This window comes from Monomorium pharaonis, chromosome 9, assembly GCF_013373865.1.
Source record: "Monomorium pharaonis isolate MP-MQ-018 chromosome 9, ASM1337386v2, whole genome shotgun sequence".
NCBI classification, from domain to species: domain Eukaryota; kingdom Metazoa; phylum Arthropoda; class Insecta; order Hymenoptera; family Formicidae; genus Monomorium; species Monomorium pharaonis.
In genome coordinates, this window is record NC_050475.1 from 17,001,198 (window position 1) to 17,025,712 (window position 24,515).

A 24,515-nucleotide genomic window follows, 5' to 3' on the forward strand; every position below is an offset into this window, starting at 1 on the left:
ATGAATAGCTATTTGCGGATCTTTGAAACAATCATTTGCAGAATTCTGCTGTAATGTTTTTGCGATATTAAATGTCAGAAACAAAATTCAAAATTTGGATTAGTTGTAAAAATTATAAAAGTTTATTTGTACGTACATGTTATATAGACATAATTTTATAAACTTGATCTATACAATGATTTAATTTTACCTTCAAAACGTCGATGGCTTTATCTTACAAAATGTTCACTGAGAGAAATATTTTTGTTATAATAAATTAACGAGACAGAAGCTACTGTAGCAAATGATTTATTGATGTGGGACAGCAATTAACTCTGTTGTGATAACAAATAATTTGTTACGTTTGATTTGCTGTTATAACCATTGAACTCTAAGTGATTAAATGTAATTTGCTGTTGTAACCATTGAACTCTAAGTGAACAAATGTAATTTGTATCTCAGACAATATGTTTCTTAAAATAACAAATCATTTGCAATGGTAACTGTTTTCTTTTAGCTATCCCTCCTTTTGTTTTAGCAACGAAAAGTTTTTTCTCAGTGTTACAATCGGATTTTTAGTCTTGTATAAATGAACACACACTCAGAATTCTAGCTGTTTTGAATAATATAAAATAAATTTAAATGAGTATTTAATTGACGATTAGTTGAACATGATGGTAAACATCTGTTTCATTTTTTTTATTATTGATGCTTTGACACTTAAAATACGCTCTTGTCTTGGGAATCTCTATTTACGGTTCATGTTAGAAGAAACCTGCAAGAAATCTCATTTAAGTACTGTAGCGGGCGAGACGGTCGTAAAAATTTAAGAGTCCTTCTTGCACTGCGAATTGCTTCTCCCTTTCCTCGTAATAAACGAGACGGCGAGACAGTTCGACATCTCGACCACTTGTCGGCTATCTCGCCGGCACCACATGGGTGAAACAAGAACATTGCATTTAACGTTTGTTGCTGCCAAATAAATGTATTTAATAAATATTTTTTATCTAGCTTTCCAGAAATACATGCAAAAAGCAATTTAACATGGTAATCGATTTTGTACAATCTGAAATAATGTAAGTTAATAATTAATAACGCTCGACGCTGCAAGATAAATAAAGAGATACGGCGATCTTAATATCAAGATTGAAAAGAATGCTAAACAAGCTAAAATTATTATCGATACTTTACACAAAACTTTACACGAAATTCCGAGTTGTCAATAATTTGTCATCATCTTATTGACTCTAAATGACACGATTTTACGTTCTCATTAATCGCACCGCCGGAATCGCGACATCAGGGCATAAAAATCCCCATGCGGGGACGCAATCGCGCGTATCAGGGGACATAAAAATTCACCGTTTATCCCGATTTTGTCGCACGCCGCGGTTATTCTGGGTGCATAAAATCGACCCGGATTTTATTATTATCGCGATAATTATCGCGTAGGTGGTGAAATAACGTTGCATTATATTGGCTTCCGCCCGATCGTCTCTGTTAAAATAAAAACAGCCGTTAATCCGCGACGTAAAAATATTACGCTTAAAATGATATAGATTTTTCAGACTCGCACAATTGCTTAGTATTACGTATACTATTTTTACAGTCGCCGAGATTTTTACAATACACATTCTGTGATTGTGTTGAATACTTCGATGCATATAAAACGCACGGAGTTACCCGGGGGCAAGCACGTGCATGGAATTCGGTACTCGAATGCAACGGAAGACGTTCTCCAACGTTCAATTATAGGGGCAGTTACAGTACCGGCAGTTATGCTGGTACTTTATGCACCGTGGCGTTGCGCAAAGTCGGGGTTGGGCCGAGAAAGGCGACGGCAGTGCCTTGCGAAAAACTGAAACGTGCCGCGAATCGTTAGTAAAGTCGCAGCTTCGTACAATTCTATGCATATTTATTGTCCCGACATTCTGTCGCAAAGATTCGAATGGACCGTTAATTCTTTTATATACTTGAATTCTGCAGAATTGTAAGGCAATCGTATGGCAAAAAAAAAACAGTCTATTTTAGTTTTAATTGAGTCGATCTCTTTGATGATTTGTAAAGATAGATGATGCTTTAGATAGTATGACTTTGGTAATTCAAAAATATATTCCATTTTTTAAATCATTAGTTGACAATATTTTTATATGCATATGTCTCTGAATGATCTGATTTCAGTAATTTTTTAAGTCAATTTTAAATTTGTCAGAACATTCTTGCAAACTTTATAATATTAATTTGAAAGAATTTCTTATTTTTTTTTAAAGTAAGTTTTTAGGAATTGTATGTAAACAACAATCAAATAAGTTTGACCGAGATAATTGAATCACTAATTACCAATTGTTATTTAAAACGAGGAAATATGTAAATTTTTGAACGAGAGAATATGAATTATAGTCAAAGAAAACTGTCGAAATATTTCATGTCTTTCTAAATTATCTTTAATTCTAATAGATAATCTTCCTAATAAGAGATAAAGGAATATGGGTAGAAAAATTGCGAATGTCGTGCCAATTTTCGCGATTCGAATGTAACGAATCAGGGTAGTAGACTGCTTCTGAAGAGCAATGCGCTTTGTCTGGCGCAGGCATTCAATCCTTGGCAGCCTTTTCGCATTGTAAGCGGGGAAAAACGATAAAATACTACATGGTAGTAAAATAGGATGCAGTAAAACGAACTGCGGAAGTCTCTATAAAGACAGAGTGAAATTAAATGTTCACCATAAAGGTGATTCAACCTAAAACACATAGAAAAAAATGCTGTACACATAAAAAACAATGGCGTAGCTTTATTCTTTAATTAACAATCCTTTAATTTGCAAGATTTAAAATATTTTTTCTCGTGAGAAAATAAGCTTTATGAAACAAAATTCCTACTATAATTCTTTTTTTAAAGAAACCTCTGTGAGTTTTGCTAATAATTTATAAATTTATACCATTGCATAACATTAAAAGTTGTTAAAACTAATTAAAAGTTGTTTGAACACATGTAACATATTATAAATAAAAAATGATTTTACATTAGTAAGCGTTTTTAAAACAAAATAAATTTTTTTTAAATTTCTGTCTTCTTTTTAAGATAAAATACATCAGTGTAAATCTCTTCATAATTCCGATATTTAAAAAAAAGCGTATGTGTGCAAGTAAAACTACTTTTCCACGTATTATATTCAATTAAATTAAATTATTCTAAGAAAATGAAAGGAGATTTCTTTAGAATATTTCTAAATTCTGTCGGGCTTACGCCATTGAACTTCTGCTGCAGAGCGCTCTCGAGTATTTCTAGGATTAAGGATAAAACTTTACGTTTCACAGTTCAACGAAAGCTCACAAAAATTTTCTACTTTTGTTTTACGAATTTGCTTATCCATAGATTGGTATATTCCGTATAATATTAAAAAAGATTTCAAAGATTTCAATATTAGCATACTCTTTAATATTAAATCCTATATTTGTATAACGAAGCATATTATATATAATATTGGTCTACAATGTTGTATTAGTAATGCTCGACAGGTTGTTAAAGAAATCTCGGAAGTCTGAAATAAGAGAGAGAGAGAGAGAAAGAGAGAGAGAGAGAGAGAGCTCACTAAACTTTGTAAATTTTTAACATACGCGATTAATGTTGTGAATTAAAGCATCTTAATAATTAAATCTTAAGTTAAACATTTCCACTACAGTTTATATGCGAAATTGAAACTTTTAATTCGTTAATTAGTTCATAATTTGTAATTTAATTTAATTTTGTTGTTTATTAACTTTTACATAACTAAATTTTTAATTGTATGTAGGTATTGTTCCGCGAAATTAATTAGCTTTCAATCTCGGAATTTAGCTTCAATCAGATATTTTGTCGACAAGTTATTGCTATCGACATTGTCGTCGAGAGGAAAATAAAGCAAGCTTGGTTAATTAAATTTTTATAACTAATTGTTTTTTTATTTTCGAGAATCTTCAAGGATTTTCAAGGAGAGTCACGTATTTGTTTCCACGAACTAATCCCATAAAATATTGATATCTATCTTTCTCTTTATCTCTTCTTTTTTTTCTTTCTTTCTTTCTCTCGCAAAGAGAAAGAAGAGGAGAAGAAATTTTCTTCAAGAGTAAATGCCGATGCTCCCAGAGGGAATACCGTGGCTTGGAGGCGGGTTAACATGTAAATTACGTTATCGTCGCGTCAACGACGACGGCGGGATCGTTCGCACGAACTACTTGGAAAGCGTACACGCTTATTAAAGACTGGTAATAAAGTTGGCGCGATGGCCACCAATTAAGGGTGGAATATCTACTACCGACGTTGCTGAAGCACAGAAAATCGCGCTTTATCGCCAATCTCTCGCGTAACCTCCGATAAATTCTAAAGTGATTTTCCGCGTTTCCAAATTATACCCTTCCGAGAGTGGTGTGAAAGCTGAGAAGACATGATGATCAGAGGGAAACCGGGATTAGAGAAAAGTGAGAAAGATCCGGATATTTTGTTACACTGTAATAGCTTACTGAGAAGCATGCGATAGTAATGCTTTTAATATTATGATGAAGAAGAAAAATTCGGATTTCGATAAATCTGTGACAGTGAATTTTACAAAATGCTTAGTTTGATCCAAATAAAAATTTGATCAAGATTCAAACAAAATTAATAATAATATCCATAAATTATAAAAAAAAATGTACATAAATCGTAAAAACTTTTATTATAACCGCACTTACAATATCCAATGTAAATCCGAGTGTAGTGTAAAGAAAAAATATATAAAAACCTATTATATATATGTATATGCAAATATTATAAAAAATATATTAATTATAATATATATGTATTTTAAGTTAAAAAGTATTGTTAATTTGAAAATAAAGAAAAATAAATTTTCAAAGTTTCTCTGTAATAAAATAGTGCGCCTTTGAAAACTTACATTTATGTATAAGAAAACTTATTTCCAGAATTCTTTGAAAAGTAAAAATCACAGAATGTATTACGTATTATAAGAATAACAACAAAACTAGGGGAATATCTATTTAAAATATAACCAAACATTTTCCATTCCGCAAAGTTTATTATCACATAATTATATTGAAACCCTCACGTAGATCATGACTTTACGAACACACTTCAAAGTTGCAACAAATGCAACACGTAACATAGCGAGAACGTCTATCTTATAAAGAAGTTTCACGGTTTCATTCCACGTATAAGAACTTGCTGCAAATGTAGCGCAGAGTAATTTGCTACGTGCAACTTTGTAAAATCACTACTCTGCTAAAAGATGAGAAGGCAGGAACGCTAACTCGATTACTAATCTTATTCGATAAATTTCGTAAGGAACGTGGTCGTCGCGGTATGAACGAAGAGTACATGGCTAATATTGATAATATAATCACGTTTATAACCACGCCGCAAATTTAATTCTTCCGTTCGGGTTTATTTAACCTAACGTGCATTTTTTTCTTAATTATATTTTATTTAAAAACATTTTTCTTTGGCATTTTAATGATTTTGTTTGTTAATATAAAAGTTAAGACCCCTTTGCTATGAATTTTTATTTTTTATTTTTTATCTTAATGTTAAGGTTTTTTGATCGTATGTTCCAAACGATATAATAAAATGGTAAATACGAACAGGGAGATTAATCACGACATATGGTATATTTTTATACAAATTGTTTCAAATGTTTCTATTTTTTATAATCTTTCGATAAAAGTCGATAAAAGTATAAGAGGTTTAATACAGCTTGTACAAAATATTTCACAGATATCCGTGATTTCTGTAATCCGAGCTAAAAATAATCGATTCATATTGTATACAAACTAATTCGCTATAAAAAGCTTTTACGCGTGCGCGTGCGTGCGTGCGTGAGATTATAAAAATTAATTCCATTTTAAAATCGATGTGTCAGCTTTGAAACAAATAATGTCTCGTGTCCCGGGTTACATACGGAGATTATACGTCGATTAAAATTGCACGCTGTAGAGATTTCAAAAGCACGTAACAGCGTAATCCAAAAGTAATTACTTGCGCAGTATTTGAAAAGAGGATGTAAATGAAAAAATCCGTAACATATCATAACAAGTGTGTATTTTATTACATGTACGTTAGCGCAAACACAACATATATACGCACACATTTTTAATTATTATATTTATATAATTATTACTTATACAATTTTTATAATTATACCTAAGAAATTGTTATTTAATAATTAAAAAATGGAACTGTTACAAATATTTGTCCATACAAATTATTTTAATCAACATCAATTTCGACGTAATATCAACAAACAAAATTTATCCGCTACAATGCATCAGTATATATTATTCAATACATCATAAACCATTATCTTGTTTTAAAGTTTACACACAATTTACATAGTGGTATAACCTGTCGTTATAAGTAAAAATTATTTAATTTTTACTATGTAAGTTCAATCGATCGACACAATCGATTTGAAATTGATATCAGCTTGATATTAGCAAAAATATAACCGTACATTCTATATTATCCCCGTATTACCTGACAACGAATGACCGTATAAAAACGATTTGCTTCCATGTCTAAAATGAGACATCGCGTTAAAATGACGCCGCCTGGTTATGGTCGGTTTGCCTTTGCGACGAAAGAGATATCAAAAAGGGGAGAATACTTCGAGTCGATCAACCCTTGATCTCTTCTCCCGTTAAACCGCCGCTATTTTTCGGCCACCCCAAGCACTAGTAAGATGGGTAGGATGGGTAGCTAGGAAGGGAAACAAGAAATGATCGTGACGCAATTTCGAGAAAAACCGGAGAGTTTTACCGGCAAAAAGCACATCCCTGTGAACATATGAAATATGATTTTTCCCTACTCGTTGCTTTTCCTTTTCTCTGCAAGATATTCTTTTTTATTTACGATAGCTAACGCGCTTGAATAGAGTACACTGCGTACCATTGAGAGCTGATTGAGTAGAAGGACAGGGAATCACTTTTTCGGCTTCGGAAAGTCACAAGATAAGAATTGTCAAAAATTGTACTTTCCATTCAATATAATCGTAAATAGCAGATTCCGAATAAAATCTGGGGAAAACAATTTAAGATATATTTTAAATATGCTTATTTAAGTGGTCTTTTTATAATATTTTATGAGTTTAGTTAATTCGTTCACTCTTTGAATGATTCATCGATAATGATATATACGTCCAACGAATTGAAAAAAATTTTAGAGAAGAATAAAAAAGAGGGACATTTGATAACTTCATAATTAACGCAAATAATTAGCATTAATTTTTTTTTTCAATCATAACATTTAGTTCACGGTGGAAATATAGTCTCGTTAACATCGATCGAAATGTAATTGGATAAATGTTCAAGCGTTACGAAGAATCAGATCGGCGCTTGGCATATATCGAAAAAAGTGTCTGACGCCGTGCAAATCGATACTCGGATACGATTCCACGGGGAGCGATAAATCGTGGTGGGATTCCTTGCGGTCTATCGGTCGACGTACCGATATGGACTGACCACTGCCTTTCGAGAAAAAGTCGAGAGAATTTTAATAAACGATGACTAAAAGAAAAAAAAACGAGTTTAAGCGCTATAAATTTTTATTATGTGAAATTTATTTTACTAGACACCACAAACGCGGGGTTCGCGCGCGCTACTTAGCTTTTTAATTTTTTAAAATAAATTACAACGATAATTCTATAGATAATTGTACAGAATAATATCTATACAAATTTAACAGCTGTCAAAATTCAATCACAATAACAGCTACTCTTGCAACACGAAGTAAGCGCAGCGAGAGAACCAATCGACATCACGGAAAACGACAACAATAAATTTCAAGAGATACGAGCAATCGACTTTACATGCATTTTTTTTAGATAGGACCTTTATATTTAATAACAAAAGTAAATTTTGAAACGATCTATTGTTCAAAGCTTAAGGATGTACTTATGTGTAATATCTCAAAGTAGCATCAAAAATTTTTTAAATTATATAAATTGTTTATTTAATGATATAGTCAGTAAAGATTCAAGACAAAAATATCGTTCAATATTAGGTGCTTTTGAAATCTCTGCATTCTCCGTGACGTGTTATTTTAATCGACGTATAATCTCCGTATGTAATCCGGGATATGAGACATTATTTGTTTCAAAGCCGACACAACGATTTTAAAATAGAATTAAGTTTTATAATTTTACGCGCTTACGCACACGCACGCGCGAAAACTTTTTATAGCAAATCGGTTTGTATGCAATATGAATAATATTATTTTTCGCTTGGATTGCGGAAATCGGGGATATCTGTGAAATATTTTTACAAGCTATCAAATCTCTTTAATACAGCTTGGGAAAAGGATTATTGATTATTCTGAGAAAACATCATTGCTCATAGTTTTTTACCGCTTTTCCGTCAAATCGAAATAAAAGTTTATAGAATATTATTCGCTTATTGTTTGTGCAAATGTGTTACTTCCCATCAAAGATAATGTTTACTTTGCATCTGTGTATACTCAGGAATCATAAGATTTTCTGCAGCAGAAGCTTGCGTCACAGATTGTTAATATAAATATGTGCCTATCTCAAGTGCAGGCTTTATTAAATCGATATCATGAGCACAGAGAGAGAGAGAGAGAGAGAGAGAGAGAGAGAGAGAGAGAGAGAGAGAGAGAGAGAGAGAGAGAGAGACTTCTACTAAAATGCATCCCTCGGGATTGTCACCGGAAATCGTCTTCTCCCGGAAACATCACCACTTCGTTGAATATATCCTATGAGACGCGCGAAATTGACTATCGATGGAAAATTGGATTTTCGTCCTCTGTTTCGTACAACGCTTCGTTTTTTCGTGTTTCTATTTTATTTCCCAATCTGTTTTATAACTTAAGAAAATACAAATTAATATGCTTAACTTTATCCCTGAGAATGTATAGACTTATATACACAATCAACAAGTTTTATTTTAATATTTTATTATCATAATTAATCGCATATTTTGTTTGGTTATATGCGAGTAAGTGTTCCATTTTTCTGGCTGAGGCTGAGCATAGTTAGTTGAGCTCTAATTAAAAAATGATTATTACCCGCATCTTAAATTCTGTAACTTTATCTCGAATACACTTCACTTGATACTTTCGAGACGACATTCAAGTAACGACTATAAATACTGGCTTGAGACATTTGTTTAGACATACATAACTCACCGAAGTATAATTCTTACCTCGTATCTTCGGATTATCTGCCTCTTTATTTTACGCCGTCGTTTTCCGCCAACGGATTTATAGTGGATTTTTGCTCGACGTGTACGAGAAATATGACAGCGCTTTCGGGTAAAAGGTGTGCTTTCTCGCACCAGAAGCGTCATACATCATAGATTACAAAATCGTCGCGCACTTAAGCGTCGGTTAAAAGCTCGTAAAAATCGTGCGATTTTTCAATCTTTCGAATGCGCTCTTACAATTTCCCCCATTGTGGCGAAACACGTATCGCAAATATTTGCAGACGGATTTAATGCAAATGTATACTGCACATATAACAGAAATATCGTACAGAAACATAAACATTCTACACGTATTGTATAATTCCGAACAATCGTCCGACATCACTTATTTACATTATTGATCATTGGTTTGCGTCACTAATATGATTGTTGATTTTCAGGAAATTAAATTTTGGATAAAGTCAACATATAAACGACTCGTATACTGCAAATCTAAATGTTTTATTTTAAAACGCTTAAAATGTTTAAATCCTTGTAGTCACCTTTTAAGCGTTTAGAAACGTATTAAATATAAAGACACATAAAGTGCTTTTATTCAAAACACGTGTTTTATTTTGACGTGGATTTAATACATTCAAAGTGTTTAAACACATGTATTCTTAAAAAAAATACTTTGATTTCAGAATATTTTATACTTAAAATAAAAATTTTCATAATTCCATTTAGCGCATTTTTCTCGATTTCTCTTATAGACATATTTCAGTCTAATATTATATGTCGATGGCGAAATCAGACTTCTTTCCGCGCTTTCGATGAGCTCCTTTTATTTTTACATAAAGTGCATTTTGTTCACAAGAAAACACGCCACGTAACGGTGGATATTTCTATCTATAGGTGTTTTACTTTAACACGGTTTTAGTGTTTTCTATTCTGTGTATATAATGCTTAAAAACATAAGTAAACGTATTATTTATGTAAAACGTATTAAACATTTTATAATTAAACGTCTGAAAAATCAAATCAAAAATAATCTTTATCGTCGAAAATACTTGTTAATTTTTTTTATATCTTGATAAACTAATAATCAGTAGATTCTGATTTAGATTCTGATTTTCATCGCGTGATAATATATGTATATTTATCATATTTCCACATGAGAGCCTCACCAAAACTTTAGCACTAAATTTCTGATGTGAACAGACGCCATATAACATTAATCTCAACTTCTAAGACATATCTGCGACTCTCTCTTACATTAATGTTAGACTAAATAAGCTGTTCTTCATTGGTAATCTTTCCTTTATTCTTATTCAAGTTGACAAGTTTATTATAATCACGCTTACAACAGTGCATGATACACATTATATTTATTTAACGCGCAGCAGTAAAAAGATTGTTCGTAACTCTGTTGTGTTACGGTTTTCTTGAGCTTAATACCACGAAGTTGGAGCTCATATTCCTTTCCGTTTGAGAATATAATATAATACGGACTCTCTCTCCAAAATTTGTTCTGGACTGTAGTTCTCCAAAGTAGAATTGCTTATCAGCGCTATTAATAACTAGTAGCAACATGGGAAGTTGATGTTAATGTAAACTACTACTAGCATATCATTAATCTGAAAATGTAATAATTATAAGATACTCGTACAATTGTTATTTCTTTTAAAAGAGATAAATTAAAAAAATATTTTTCTGGGATCTTTAAAGACCATTTTTCAAAACTATTACAAAATAATATTTTGATTAATTTTCCATTATTTTGTAGAATGTGATTGCATTACGTCACATTAATCTTATCGTAACAATTATTTTCGTCCCACCGCGAAACATACGAAAGAATAAAATGTCACGGACAGACAGTTCTTAATGGCCCTTTCTCTTTATCAGTAGGGATTTATCTAAAATTGAAAAAAGCTCAGGCGGATTAAGAAGAATTATTCGGAACGAAAATAGCTCTGTTTTTGCCAGAGACTGAAATCTGATCGGCGCAGGGAATCATCAATCTTTTATACGAAGTTGACCCTTTCCAAACGATTTACTTTTTTAGGGAATACAAACAATATCCATTTGTACTTTCTCACGAGAGATTCTCGCGCATCTTCCGCTTATTTGATCTCAACATCGAAATTTTAACATGAACGTTGGATTCTGCCTTGTAATTGTGCCGCACGATGTTATTCGCATCTTGCATCTGAATTGAACTTTTCTGTACGATATTAGATAAAAGGTTGTTCACATAGCTAAAATTAATGAGGGTGGCTGCTGGGTCAGCGAGAAGTCCAGATATATTCCGACTCCGTGAATTGTCAGGATTATTTGCGTTAAACTGCAAATTTATACTTGCTAACGAAATCGTCTAATTACTGTAATTATACTATGTAATTAGCGTTAAATAGTTGTAATTAGTAATCTGCATGGATAAGTGTTTATGTGGCAAATATTTGGTAAGAGCTAATATAAACGAATAGATGGAAACTTTCCTGTGCTTGATGCTGCTGACACAAGCCAGTTAGTAAGTAAAATAAATTTAGTTTACAAATTAATTTAAAATTAATATAGAATTCGATCTGCTGTAAGCGCGTTGTTTGAGCTGTTTACGTTCACACTAATAAAAAAATATGTGATATCTGCGACTATAATTGCGTAGTAAAATAATTATAGTTAGAAATATCATTTTTATAGTAATTGTTACAATAATATTAGTATTAAAAACTTATGCTTATGATTCCAACTATGAGAAAATGTACTACAAATTATATAGCTTTAAAATATATTATATGTTTATTGTTACTAGTACTACAGTAATAATTACTATAAAAATGATAATCCTGACTATAATTATTTTGTTATGCAATTATAGTCAAATACAATACATTTTTCTACCAGTGTCATTATCTTAAAAATACGTCGACTCAGGAATGTAATGTTGGCGACAGCTAGCGGTGACGGGTGCCAGTTTATTACTAATACGCGTCATTACGATCGTGCTTGCCATTACTTTCGTACCTGCGATGTTCAAACTCGGACTCGTTACAACAACGTGATCCGTTTGACGTGCATTTTTATCGAGCTCAGAGATCTATCGTCGTGCAATCTGATACTCTTAAAGTCTTAAAGAGGAATCACCGCCGTAAATCTATTTCGCGAAATAGAACATCGAAGATCGATTGACGCACCGTTTATGGAGAAACCGGCGCGTCGCCGACGACGGGACCGCTATAACGCGAAATAATGAGCGGCTGCTATATTCGGCCAACCTGCCAAACCGTAGTTACGCGTGAAATGTTCTAGATTGGCCAAACATTCCCACTTCCGTTTCAGTTTGAGTGACAACTTGGTGACAATTAAAGATAGATTATCGCACTTTTTTTTTCAATTCTTACAGATGCTAAAAACACATAAACAGAACACATGCTAAAAAATAACGACTTGTTTGATTGGGATAACGTTAAGATATTAGATTCTGAATCGAGATACCAGAAAAGATTAATTTCAAAAATGATCCATATTAAAGAACAAGTTAATGGCATCAATCTACAGAAGGACACGGAGTGTTTCGACAATTTATATTATTGTTGGTTTGACATTTTGTCGAAGATGACTAACGGACAATAAGTTCGCTCATTCTGCCTCTGACTACCGAACGTTACAGTCGTTTTAACGCTTTGTCGAAATTGTTGGTTTTTTTGCTTGCATTAATATTGTCTGGAATCAACATATGTAAGTCTATAGGTTTTCTACAATACGCATATCGGTTTATGTTGTCATAAATTACACATTTTTCATCGGTTTTGATCTTTTAGATTTCTCGACAAGATTTTTGATCACATTTTCTAACTGTTAATTTCTAAAAAAAAATTTTTATTATTTTTTGATTGTATTATTTATTTGTTCACGTTTTAATGGCTATTCAATCATCATTTTTTAACTGGTTAATTATATTTCTGTTTGCGTTATTTTACTCATGTTTAAATTCATAAACATCGGTAATTTGGTACGACTAAAGAGGACTATAATCGAAACGTTTCGAAATTTGTTTAACATTTTTTAACAGCGTTGTTTTTAATAGCGTTTATAATTATATAGTTTTGATTTAATAAATTATATTGTATTAGGAAATTTGGTATTGGCTCGATATATTGGCCTGTTTATCTTATTATTTTTGCTTTTCAATTTTTATATTATAAATTTTTCAACTAATTTTACGTAAAATTTTATTAAAGCAAATTCTATTTGATATGAATTAAAAAAGATAAAAGGTTTTCTGACTATTAGATTGTATCTTTTCTAACTTGTACCCTGAAGTTTTATCGTCAAAATTAAGTTAGTTTTAATTGTAGTGATGGTTTAAAGAAGGAAAGAAATGATAAATACCTCAATATTTTTAATATTTGAGGATCATAGAATTCATAATAAAAGAGACAATCAATTGTTTTGTGATACTATGCAAAGCGAATCATCGTTTGTGTCGACAACTCGTCGTCGCTGCAACGTATCAATGCTAGGCGCAATAACGCAAGTCGTGACTATACTTTTCGGGGCGCATGGAGCCTGTCATACACGACACTTTGATCGAGATTGCATCCTAACAAGAGACTCATACCATGAGCTTTGACATTTTGATTACATACGCAGCACGTTTGTGACAGTTTCCATGTATAATCGGCAACAAACATCGCGTGTAAAGTCAGAGTCACATGACACAAATATTTAATGTATTGAAATCTATCAAGAACAGCAATTAAAAACTTTTATTTTTAATAAATATAAAAATTTTTATTACATATTAATAGTTAAACTAATTTTTAATTTTTAATTCTTTCTTTTTTTTTATTTAAAATTTATAATTTGCGTTACAATAATAATTTAAAATAGAAATTTATTTCTTAATTAATTCTTTAATGGAAGATCTTTGTACATTGTATGACAAAATTTAAAAATTAATAGTTGCATTTTAAGCTCGGATCGCTCCAGTGCCCTTATACTCCAGATCATGGTTCCCATAGGGAATATTTTCCCATCATCCGGTACTCCGAACTTGTTCGAATGAACTTGCGTTCGTCGAGCTCTTCTCCCCAAAGGATTAAAGCTGCTCAAGTCGAGAAAAAAGTATGAAGTCATCTCTACCTTTCTGATATTACATTTTTTTTGTTCCACTATCCGAATCATTTTCAGAAAATCTAAGAAAATGCCTATCAGCACAAATGCATAAAGGAGCGATCGTAAATGACAGTTACGACGCTATGTCCATCGAATCGACCGTTATGGTTATTGCGGATATGATATGGAAGCAATTGTGTCACATGGTAACATGGTAATGACCAAATCATGTGTTCGATGGTGCATATAACCCGCTATTCGATAGGATAACCAGGAAGCGTCGTATTTAACGACATTGTGCATTCGGAAAGAAAATATGGCCGTTAAAAATCTTCTTTCAGTTCTTCTTAACGTCTCGTCATATGTTTTGCTGCCCGAATCTTTATTCAATTTTACATTCATAAAATTATTGATCTCTAACTTTCTGACGCATACTTATCTTCAGATTTTCCAACGTGTCTTATTCTCCGTAGTATCAAGATTTGCTGCTGTCACCGCTTGTAAAGCTTTTACATTACAACACTGAAACTTTTCTTCACAAAAACCTCAAAAAACCAATAGTTTTTAAGTTCTATGCGAGTGAATGAAAATAAATGAATTTCCAAGAATCAAACTGTTGAGATTCAGAAAAAAACAGTAAAAAGTTTCATACTTTTAAAAAATTAACTTAGATTTTATTTATTAAAAATATTTTATTTTGTAAACATTTTAAATAAAAAATTAATCTATCGCAGATGAAAAGATCTACAAAGGTTTTATATTCGCAAAAAGCGCGCGCGCGTGTGTGTGTAAAGATGATAAAAACTATCGATTTTCAGAAAACATTTTCAATAATATAGTGGCTCTCGTACTTCTCTTGCTCGTGAGAGATCGAGATCGATTAGTTAGCTCAGTTGATTTACGCGGGATGCTGGGTAGTTTGCGAAAATTATCGTCGGCCAATTACCATTTAGATGCGTAACAACGCGTATTGGCTTCAGTAATTGGTGATTAAACGGCTAAAGAGCTATAAATTATGGCAATGCAATAGAATTAGATTATTTCGATCGACGTTTACGCCACGTTTGTAGCTATAAGCGATTTTGATTAGCTGACGCGGCGCAGGAAGTTATTACATAAATATATCATTAAGTTGATAAATATGCTAACTATTTGTCCGATGTCAATTAAGCGTCGATGATAGCGTCACTTATCAGTTTCAATATAATTGATAACGTGCCAATTACCGTTAAATACAAATTTTTTTTATGTCTATTTCAATCAATATTACTATATATTTTACATATTTTATAATATTTAACAACTGATCAAATTCATATAGCAAAAATTTAATTTTAAGATCAAATGATAATTGCTGCTTTGAAGCCAATAATGAAGACGTTATCATCGAGTGACGGTAAATAAATTAATTAAATGTTGATGATGAAACCGTTGAAAGAAAACTAATATATCTAATTAAATGTAATTGTAATAAAATATTGTTATAATATATTAATTAAAAGAAAACTTTAATAATGCATCTTAATTATAGATTATTTCTCTAAAAAATAAAAATTTTGTATGACAGCTTCATAATATTAATCTATTATTTAATTTGCTTTTTATTTAATTCCTCTGGTTTTTCTTATATATTATTACTCATATGATAATATAAAAGAAGTAAAATTGTGTTTCGTGCGAATATACTTCTTTTAAAAAAATTATAAATAAATAATTTTGATATATAGTTTGGCGTATCTTAAAATCCAGATACATTTTTATAAATAATAAAATAACTTGTTTTCTTTTATATCAGTAATAGAGAAATTATGTTTTTTTTAATGATATTTTCTTATATTTCTAAATCGAAAATGTGATGCTTATTTTGGTTCTTTTAACTAAAGTAAATTGGAATTTAAATCTTTAATTATACAAATAATATCTTCAAAAATCTAATTACATGAATAATATTATAATCAAGTTTAATCTTTTGAATGATGTTAATTATATAAATAAGATAAAACCAACAAAGTTTATTTTTATTGCGCAAATTTTAGCTGAAAGGCAGTATTTATAAAGAGAGATAGATAATAGAATTTATCAAAAAAGATTTTGAGCTTTGATGATTTAAGATATCAAATAGACTGAGATGAATATAACTCGTTACGGTAATTTATTGCGAAAATTTTGACACTGATTAATGAATACCTTTACCACGAAAGCGTAACAATTTTTGTTCGGGAAAATGTAAACGTCATCATCCGAATGCATACCTAATTAATCTCCAAGTGATTCTCATCTCAATTATTATCTTACCTAGCTCACGCCTGTGAAAAGGAAGAAGTTAGTTTAAAAAGTTACGGAAGAAAATGCGAGAACGGCGAGATTATCATTAGCGATAATTTTTAATTTATAAATAAAATTGTAATCTCAAAACAAATATTTATCGCAGTATTCGAAGTAACACATTTTGATTTTTTTAATGACTTATTAAGCTAATACATTACGAAGAAAATCGTGTCGATATGTAGTACAAAAATTGCGCACAATTGTTAGTATAATTCTATATTTAAGCATTTTTGAAATCCATTATTTTCTTTAATGTAATTCTTCCTATCGCAGTACATCTTTTTATTTCGACATTTATTTGTTCGATGAATTAATGCCTTATTGTTTTATAACTTTTTAAACTGATATTTTATTCTGAAAGTCAAATATGACTTTATTATAAAATTACAATTACAAAACAATGTACAAAACATTATTCCGCGTATTTTTAATTGTCTTGAAATATTAATCGGTTTATTAATGAATGATACATACTTACATAAGTAATAAAAAAATTGCTCGTGGCTTATATTATCGCAACTTGAGTCAAATGCTTTTGCTTTTTACCATAATTTATTTAAAAAAAAAAAAGATAAAGATAGACACATTTTTATTTAATAGGTAAGTTTACCAAGAAGTTGAAACAACCGGCCTTAAGAAAAAAGCGAGATTGGTTAGAAGAATTTACGTTTATATATAAAATGTCATATAATTTATTACTCAAATAAGATACGGAAAGGTACAACTTCTACATTTTTTTATTTATACTTCATTATATTATGTAAGTAATAACATTTCCCGCGTTCTTATAATTTTTAATTTAAAAAATTATAAAAGCTGATAAATTTATATCATTCAATTTATTATGTTTCAAAAAGGTCAGAATATCATGGAATATGAAATCATTAAAAGGTTCGAAAAAGGAAGGAAATTAATATTATATGCGATTATGTCAAATAGAAATATAGAGATAAAATTAGCTTTTATTTTGTTAGGTACATACGACTGTAAAAAAATCAAAATTATGTGTAAACGGAACATTTTAATGAGACTGGAAATAGATAAACAGACTATCTAAAAGCAATAACTTTGCAAGGTTTTATGTTCATTGCAAAGTTATATTTATTATATGCAATATATGCAAGGTTTATATTTATTTATAAATTTTGTTAGGAATATAGCAAAATTTATTAAAATTTTATTAAAATTTTAGTAAATTTTGTTAAAAGTACAGTAAAATTTTTCGAGGTTTACGTGGTCTCACAATTACCACACTTTTTGGGATAATTTTTAAGAGAAAATCCTTTCCGTGTATCGTTAATCTTTTTGCTATTAACCTAATAATTGGAAAAAATTACGCCCAAAGTTAACTTTGTCAAATTAAAAGCTTTCCCTTTTTGAACGCACCTATCTTTGCAAAGATTTTATTGTGGGGATACTCTCTAATCGAAAAAGATGAAAAACGAACGATTATTAGTTCCCCCTCCCCACTCCGCGAAGGGTAGCATAAATCGCCACTTTAGCGTCTCGGGTTTATCAAATAATCGGAATACTCGCGCTGCGAAAGGCAGAGTGTACAGACCTGATCTACCCCCGCGGTGAAATACAGCCCTTGAAATAACTTTCTTCGCGGGGCGGAGGTACGTGCCAAGTCGTACGTCTACCGTAAAATTTATCAAGAGAACGAGCCACGCTCTCTAATGGGAACATGATTTTTACGAGGCTCTTTTTCACGACGCACGGCCCGCGCGCAACTTGTTACACGCCCGTTCCGCCTGCAATTACGTCGGGCACGACCGCGGAATGTCATGCGAGAGGGGGGAGAGGACGGGTAAGCTTTTTCTCCGCTTAAGAAGAAGTTTCACTTACGCGTTTCCTATGTTAAACGCAAGCGTCGTCGGGCAAACGGTTTCTTTATCGTGCGCCCCGAGGTGGAGCGGCGTTCTTGAGCGCGCACGTTGCCGGAGGAACTTCGATTATAAGTACGCGGAAAAAGAGGGCTTCGATTTTATCCCTGGAATGATAACGTCGAATAATTATCGGTTCACTCGTTAACGCGTCGCAGATGTGCGCCACGTGACGGCACGCACTAAAGAACGATAATTTTCTTAATGTACCATTATTTAAGATATAATCGTTCAGGAATAAAATTGGGGCGAGGCACTTCGGTATATTGCGATTGCATTATTAACATTCGAACGAGCATCCCGTATTACATTTAAAGGAAGAAATGCGAGACGAGAAGTAAAAAAAAAAGGAATGTTCAGCGTTTCTCCGCATCTTTAATTACCGATCGGTTTTGCCGAGGTTTGCGAATGACCAAAACCGTGCCGCGAACGCGCCGTCAAGTTCCTCGTCTGATTTTTCGCGGAAGTTAATTCGATCAATTGGCGCCCAACGAGTCGTCGATGGAAACGTAAGAAACTGAAGCCGTCGCGACGGCTAATCGGCGCTGCCGCCGGGACATCTCCCTCAACGAGGAGGATGGCCGTGAGAAACTCGAGAGACGGGACTTTCTGCGCGAGAGCTCTCTCACCTCCGCTCGCCCGTTATTACGTCGCACGAGAGTATTTTTCTGCGAAGTAATTTCGAGGGCTAACTCGCTGCGTCGCTTTCTCTCTCTCGGATCCGCGAGAAATCGAGGAGCCGCGCATCTCGCAACGTTGCGCGGCGAATCTGCGATTAAGTTGTATCCCGCGTTATTACGCATTTTTTTCCATCCAACTTCTCGTTGGATTTTCGTGCCGGTAACGCCGTGACCGAACCGGCCCCAGCCGCGGTCGTAAGGAGGTATGCCCGCACGATGGTCGGTAACGTTCAATCAGACTCGCGGACGATGCCGGCTTTTTACGAGCGGCACGAGGAGGAAACTTTCGTTTGCGTTATGACCGCTGATTACCGTGTCAGAGCGGAAAATCACCGCGCACTCCGCGATGTTGCATTCGAGTGGATGGCTCTCCGTCACGTCAGTGTAGAGCGTCACTATAGGTACGTAAGGCCACTTTTGCACGCGATATAACGTTGATTTGAAAGTGGGCCTGTCAGTCTGGACAATCGATCCGGAATTCATTTATTCCATATTTAAATGGATAGACATAATACGCCACGCCTCTGATAAGAGGACATGAAGTGACAGTGAAAACAATGCTAAGATTTTGGTAAAGTTTTTGAAAAAGCGCCGCGTTTCGACGGAACCGGTATTGTTCCGTAACGTGGAGGCCAGATGCGGTCAAATCGGCTTAACCGACATGCAGTTCCATGCACACAATGCAGCTTATACGGGCGGTAATGCAGTTAAATTCGTACGCGTTTGCAAGAGAAACCGTATAGGCGTAAATTGGATGACCACCGAGACAACTCTGCGAGAATATGCGGAATATTCTCTCTCTCCCTCGGAGAACCATAAGTTCTTTGATCAATTTAGAGTCTCTTTGGCAATTAAATACCTTTATTTTCTTAAACATCTGTTTAACTAATCGTAAACCTCAAATTGCAATTTCATTAAAGGAAGTCAAATTAAACAACGGAAATTGCGTTTAACAAAAATAAAATTGAAACACGTGAGTAAGATTCTTGTTAAAGTAAAATTTCATCCCGTGCATAGAATTTTAATTAAGTATAGTTATTATTTTGTATGTAAAGTAGAAAAGAGAATTATTTACGTGTCAAGTAAAATTTTTCGCATTTGGAAAAATTCAGGTTTTTCCAATTCTTGTCAATGAATCCATAAATAAAGCGGAGATACAGAGAGAAAAGATAAGAACGGGCTGCCACTAATGACAAAAATAGAAATGCCAGCTGAGATCAGATGAAAAAGCAAAAGGTATATTGAGCTAGAGAACGCGTCTGTGTAAATATAGTTCTTTAGTGTTGCGCGAAAAATTTCGATTAGAAATTTTAACGTTATTACGGACGCGCGAAAATCCCATTTTAACTCCATCGTCGTTCTCGTTATGTTCAATTATCTCACGTGGAAAATGTCACGGTTCTTCGGGAAGAAAAAAAAGGGGGAAAAAAGATGGGAATAAAAATCGTTTTCGCTGTCTCGGATGCTCTGTGGCAGCTTAATTTTATCGGACGCCTGTTTCCAGCATCGCGTCAGTGACCTTTCCCCCCCCCCCTTTCTTTTTCTCCCCGTCAACCTCTTTTTCTTTCGAGGCTTCCGAGCGCGAAGCGCATTCCTAGTAAAAATAAGCGAGTTCCTCCGGCGTGGTTTCTGCAATCGCGAGAGAAGGGAACCTCCGTTGTCGCCAACGTCGACGCCACCCGCGCCGCCTCCGCCGCCTCCGTCGTCGCGTCGTCGTCGTTTCAATGCATGCAATACACTTCAAGATACGTCCAATATGCACTACTGCGAAAGAGGGACGAAAAACGAGGTACCGAGGTACGCAAGAAAAATTTATATAAATAATATATTAAGACCACTGTGATTAAAAAAAAAGCGTGATTTAATAATAATTCTTTTCTTTCCACGCGAATAAACAACAAGAATAACGTTCTAAAAATATCTGAAAACTTTGCGAAAAGTATCGAGATTCAAAATACAATATGTATCATGCTTGAGTCTTTGTGTACTTTACAGAAATCCTATTTCCATTTCTGACGAAAATACGTATCCCTGTTTCTATTATTAGTATTTGCTCTTATCTTTTCTTTATCTCTTTCTTGATTAAAAAACGATTTGAAACTACGTTGTAAAGGGAAGCTTTTATCTCTATCACGTCAGTAGCGACAGTTTGTCAGACGTAAAAGTAATAGATACAAAAGAAAAAGAGTACATTTCATTTTTCTTTCTTCTTCTCTTTACGATACCCTACAATGGCAGCAGATATGGAATAAGTTCTCGAAATGCGGCTGAAAAGCGAGTGGAAACCATCACGGTTGCGAGAGTATGAGTTTTATAACATTTTTCCGACATTTAAATTTATCTTATTGATAAAGTCTGTGATGTACAGAGGCGGCGATATTGCGTAATTATCTTTCGCAGGGATGACTGATTGGCACAGTCATTTAAGTTTAGCAAACCCACGGACCCGATCTCGCAATGATGCACTGCAGACACTTGCATACATTTACATATCATGTACAAATAATTTTTATGAAAAAAGTGAGCAAAGAGAAATGTAATCTAATTAAAGAGAAAATTAAAAATAAAAACGGAATGGGTCCACCTACGTGAGTGTTTGACATGACTGAAGAATAACGAAAGTTGAAGCTCATTTTTTGTTTATATATCTCTTAATTAAAAGAAGTCAGTTGTCATCATAGACAGAAGTTACTTTGATCCGGAGCATGATCGCTCTTGATGAGATTCTCTACCGGCATTTTTGCACACCAACTCTCTCCTTCCTAAAAACGACAGCGTGTCGCTCCGAGCAATCTCTTGTTGTAAATTAGCAAGGATGGAGAAAATTGCATGTATAATTACCTGCAATTTAATTCAATCTAAAGTGCTTTCTTCCGAACTGTGTTAAATATACATTTCATATAGAAATAAGAATTTGTATTATAAATTTGTCCAGCACAATCTCATAAAGTATAATCATGATTTCGTAAGTGGTTTTTTAGAATATTCATTATGCTCGATGTTTACGATTATTGTTACGTTTCTTCTGCCCTTTTTTCTCTTATTGTTTTTCTTGTGCACGGCGATAACTGGAAAATACAAACAAGCGTTTTGCGCAATCATGACGAATTGCATAATAATTTGAATTGCATCGCGAATTATTCTGCACTTTACGCGAACGCTTTTGTTAATTAAAAGTGATATGCTCCGATATTTCCATTGTCGATCACAAAGGAAGCTATGCGTGTGTTGACGATTTTAAAAGCAAAAATGAAAAGGAAAAGAGAGAATTCGTTGCTCTTACGCGATCGTGCACTACTGGGAAGTATGTGCAAAAATAAGAAGCAGCTTTAAGCTTCCATCACGCTTTCTTAAAAAGCGCCATAACTATAGTTACGCGCTCTTATCACGCTCTTTTTCTGCGCAACTTGTGACGCGCGTAAAAAAAAAAGAAATAACGTAAAAGCAAAGTTCTGTATGAATTCGTTATGTGAACGCAAAGCTTGCAAGTAAAAAAAATTGTTCGTGAATATTTTGAATAGAATACGGTAATGAAATATGTGCACGTGTCAAAATTCAAATTTTTAACAGGTAATTTTCCAAGTCGCATCTTAATCTAGTTTGTGTGGTAATTTCATACTTTCCAGATTGAAAATAGAGGTGCGTTTGTGCAAAATCATGTTGCATCATCTGAATTACAGTCCAAGAACAATTTTGCTAGAAGCAAAAACGTGATGATTGCAAACACACGCAATCGTATTTTATTGTACAGTCTGTCTGCCATGCGATTTACCGCCCGATAGCGTCCTATTATATTATAAAAAAACGCAGAATGTTTAGTTTCCAGTTGTGCAGCGAGTCCATTGAAATTCACATAAAAAAGTTATTTTTATTGCAATAAAAAACGATGCTCATGTCAAGTAGTTCTACTGCATTGGCATTGCATCTAACGTAAATATTTCATAAAATAAATATTTAAGATTTAAATTTTAAGCAATACCTTATATATGTGCGTTTATGTATATATGTATACAGTAAAATTTAATTTCTTTGTTTCTTTCTTTTTTTACATCAATTAAATTAAAGAACAAAGAAACTAAATAAAGAGGCTAAGTATTAATAATTGCTTTATTGAAATAATTTATATATAAAATAATTTTATATATTATATATATATATTTATTTATGTCTAAAATATATATTACTTAAAATTTTGATATTGTATATACAAATATATTTTTAGACAGATATTTTTTAATATATATTTTAAACATAAATATTTTAATAATCAGTAACAAATATTTATCCAATATATCTGTCACAAATTTTTTTGCCCAACGGGTTCAAAAATAATAGCTGCTCCAAAAATTGCATATCATGCGCAATCCATATTTCACGCAAAAAAAAAAAACGTTACGCAAAACGCAAAAAATCAAGTTGAAAATGCTGAAGCTCTACTCACTTCGTAGAAGTAAAATGAATCAATCTGCTCCGTCGTATTGACGTCAGGCAGCGATGTAACATTGATGTAATCCGGCAAGGGATAGAGCTCGTCGGTAACGTTCCCCAATTCTCCGACGCGCTCCAGATCGAAACCGACCGTCAGATTCCAATCGTCGATCCGCACTTCGTTTGCGTCCCCGAACATGATTGTTCCGATCGACAATATCCGCACGATCGCCGCTCAGGTTTTTGCACCGTGTGCTTCCCGTGAAAGGGTCATGTCGTCGGTTAAATGTTGACCGGCCTCGTTTCTGAGACGACGCACCCGCGATGATTTGAGGTGGACCTCCGTTAATTATCCTGGGCACTTGGGAGAACACAGGAAGTTCCGCGACGTCCCGTTTCTGATCCTCCACGATTCACTCGTTGCGCTAGGAATATTTAAAGGGATAATTGAACGACTCAGTCCGAATATGCTGGAAACTCGAAGAAATACGCGTGTGTTCCGCGCGAATACCATCGCTGCACATAATGCACATGCCAGTTTTTGAAGAGAGTTATGGCCACACGGCCAGCACGAAATTAAACATCACTTGTTTACGATTGCACTCACTGGTATCGAGTTCTTAAGTTCTGAAAGAGAACAGTTCGTTTCTTTCTCCATGAAAGATATCTCCAATGGCCGTCCAAGGGAGCCCGAACTTTATTTGCCTGATAGGAAAGAAATTGCATTCGATATAAAAGATCCATTTAAATGGAAAGCTATTGGAACAATATCGTAGTTTTCAATGATGAATAATAATTAGATTTTAACTTTACATCAATAATATTACGTTTTTTAATTATCTTGTACGCGTATTTGTCTATATAACACGAGTAAATTTTATTTTTCAAAAACAATAAAATACATTTTAAAACATTGATTACCACGT

General features: G+C 33.2%; 1 protein-coding gene across 3 annotated transcripts in view; it reads right to left on the reverse strand.

Annotated features, from left to right (window-relative positions):
• LOC105839382 (cardioacceleratory peptide receptor) overlaps window positions 1-24,515 on the reverse strand; it is a 64,826-nt gene that overhangs the window by 30,262 nt on the left and 10,049 nt on the right. For all 3 annotated transcript variants that reach the window (XM_012685663.3, XM_012685660.3, XM_036291749.1), the window contains exon 2: window positions 23,603-24,294. In XM_012685663.3, coding sequence (XP_012541117.1) covers window positions 23,603-23,788 — 186 coding nt within the window. In that variant the 5' untranslated portion in view covers window positions 23,789-24,294. The remainder of the gene's footprint in view (window positions 1-23,602; window positions 24,295-24,515) is intronic.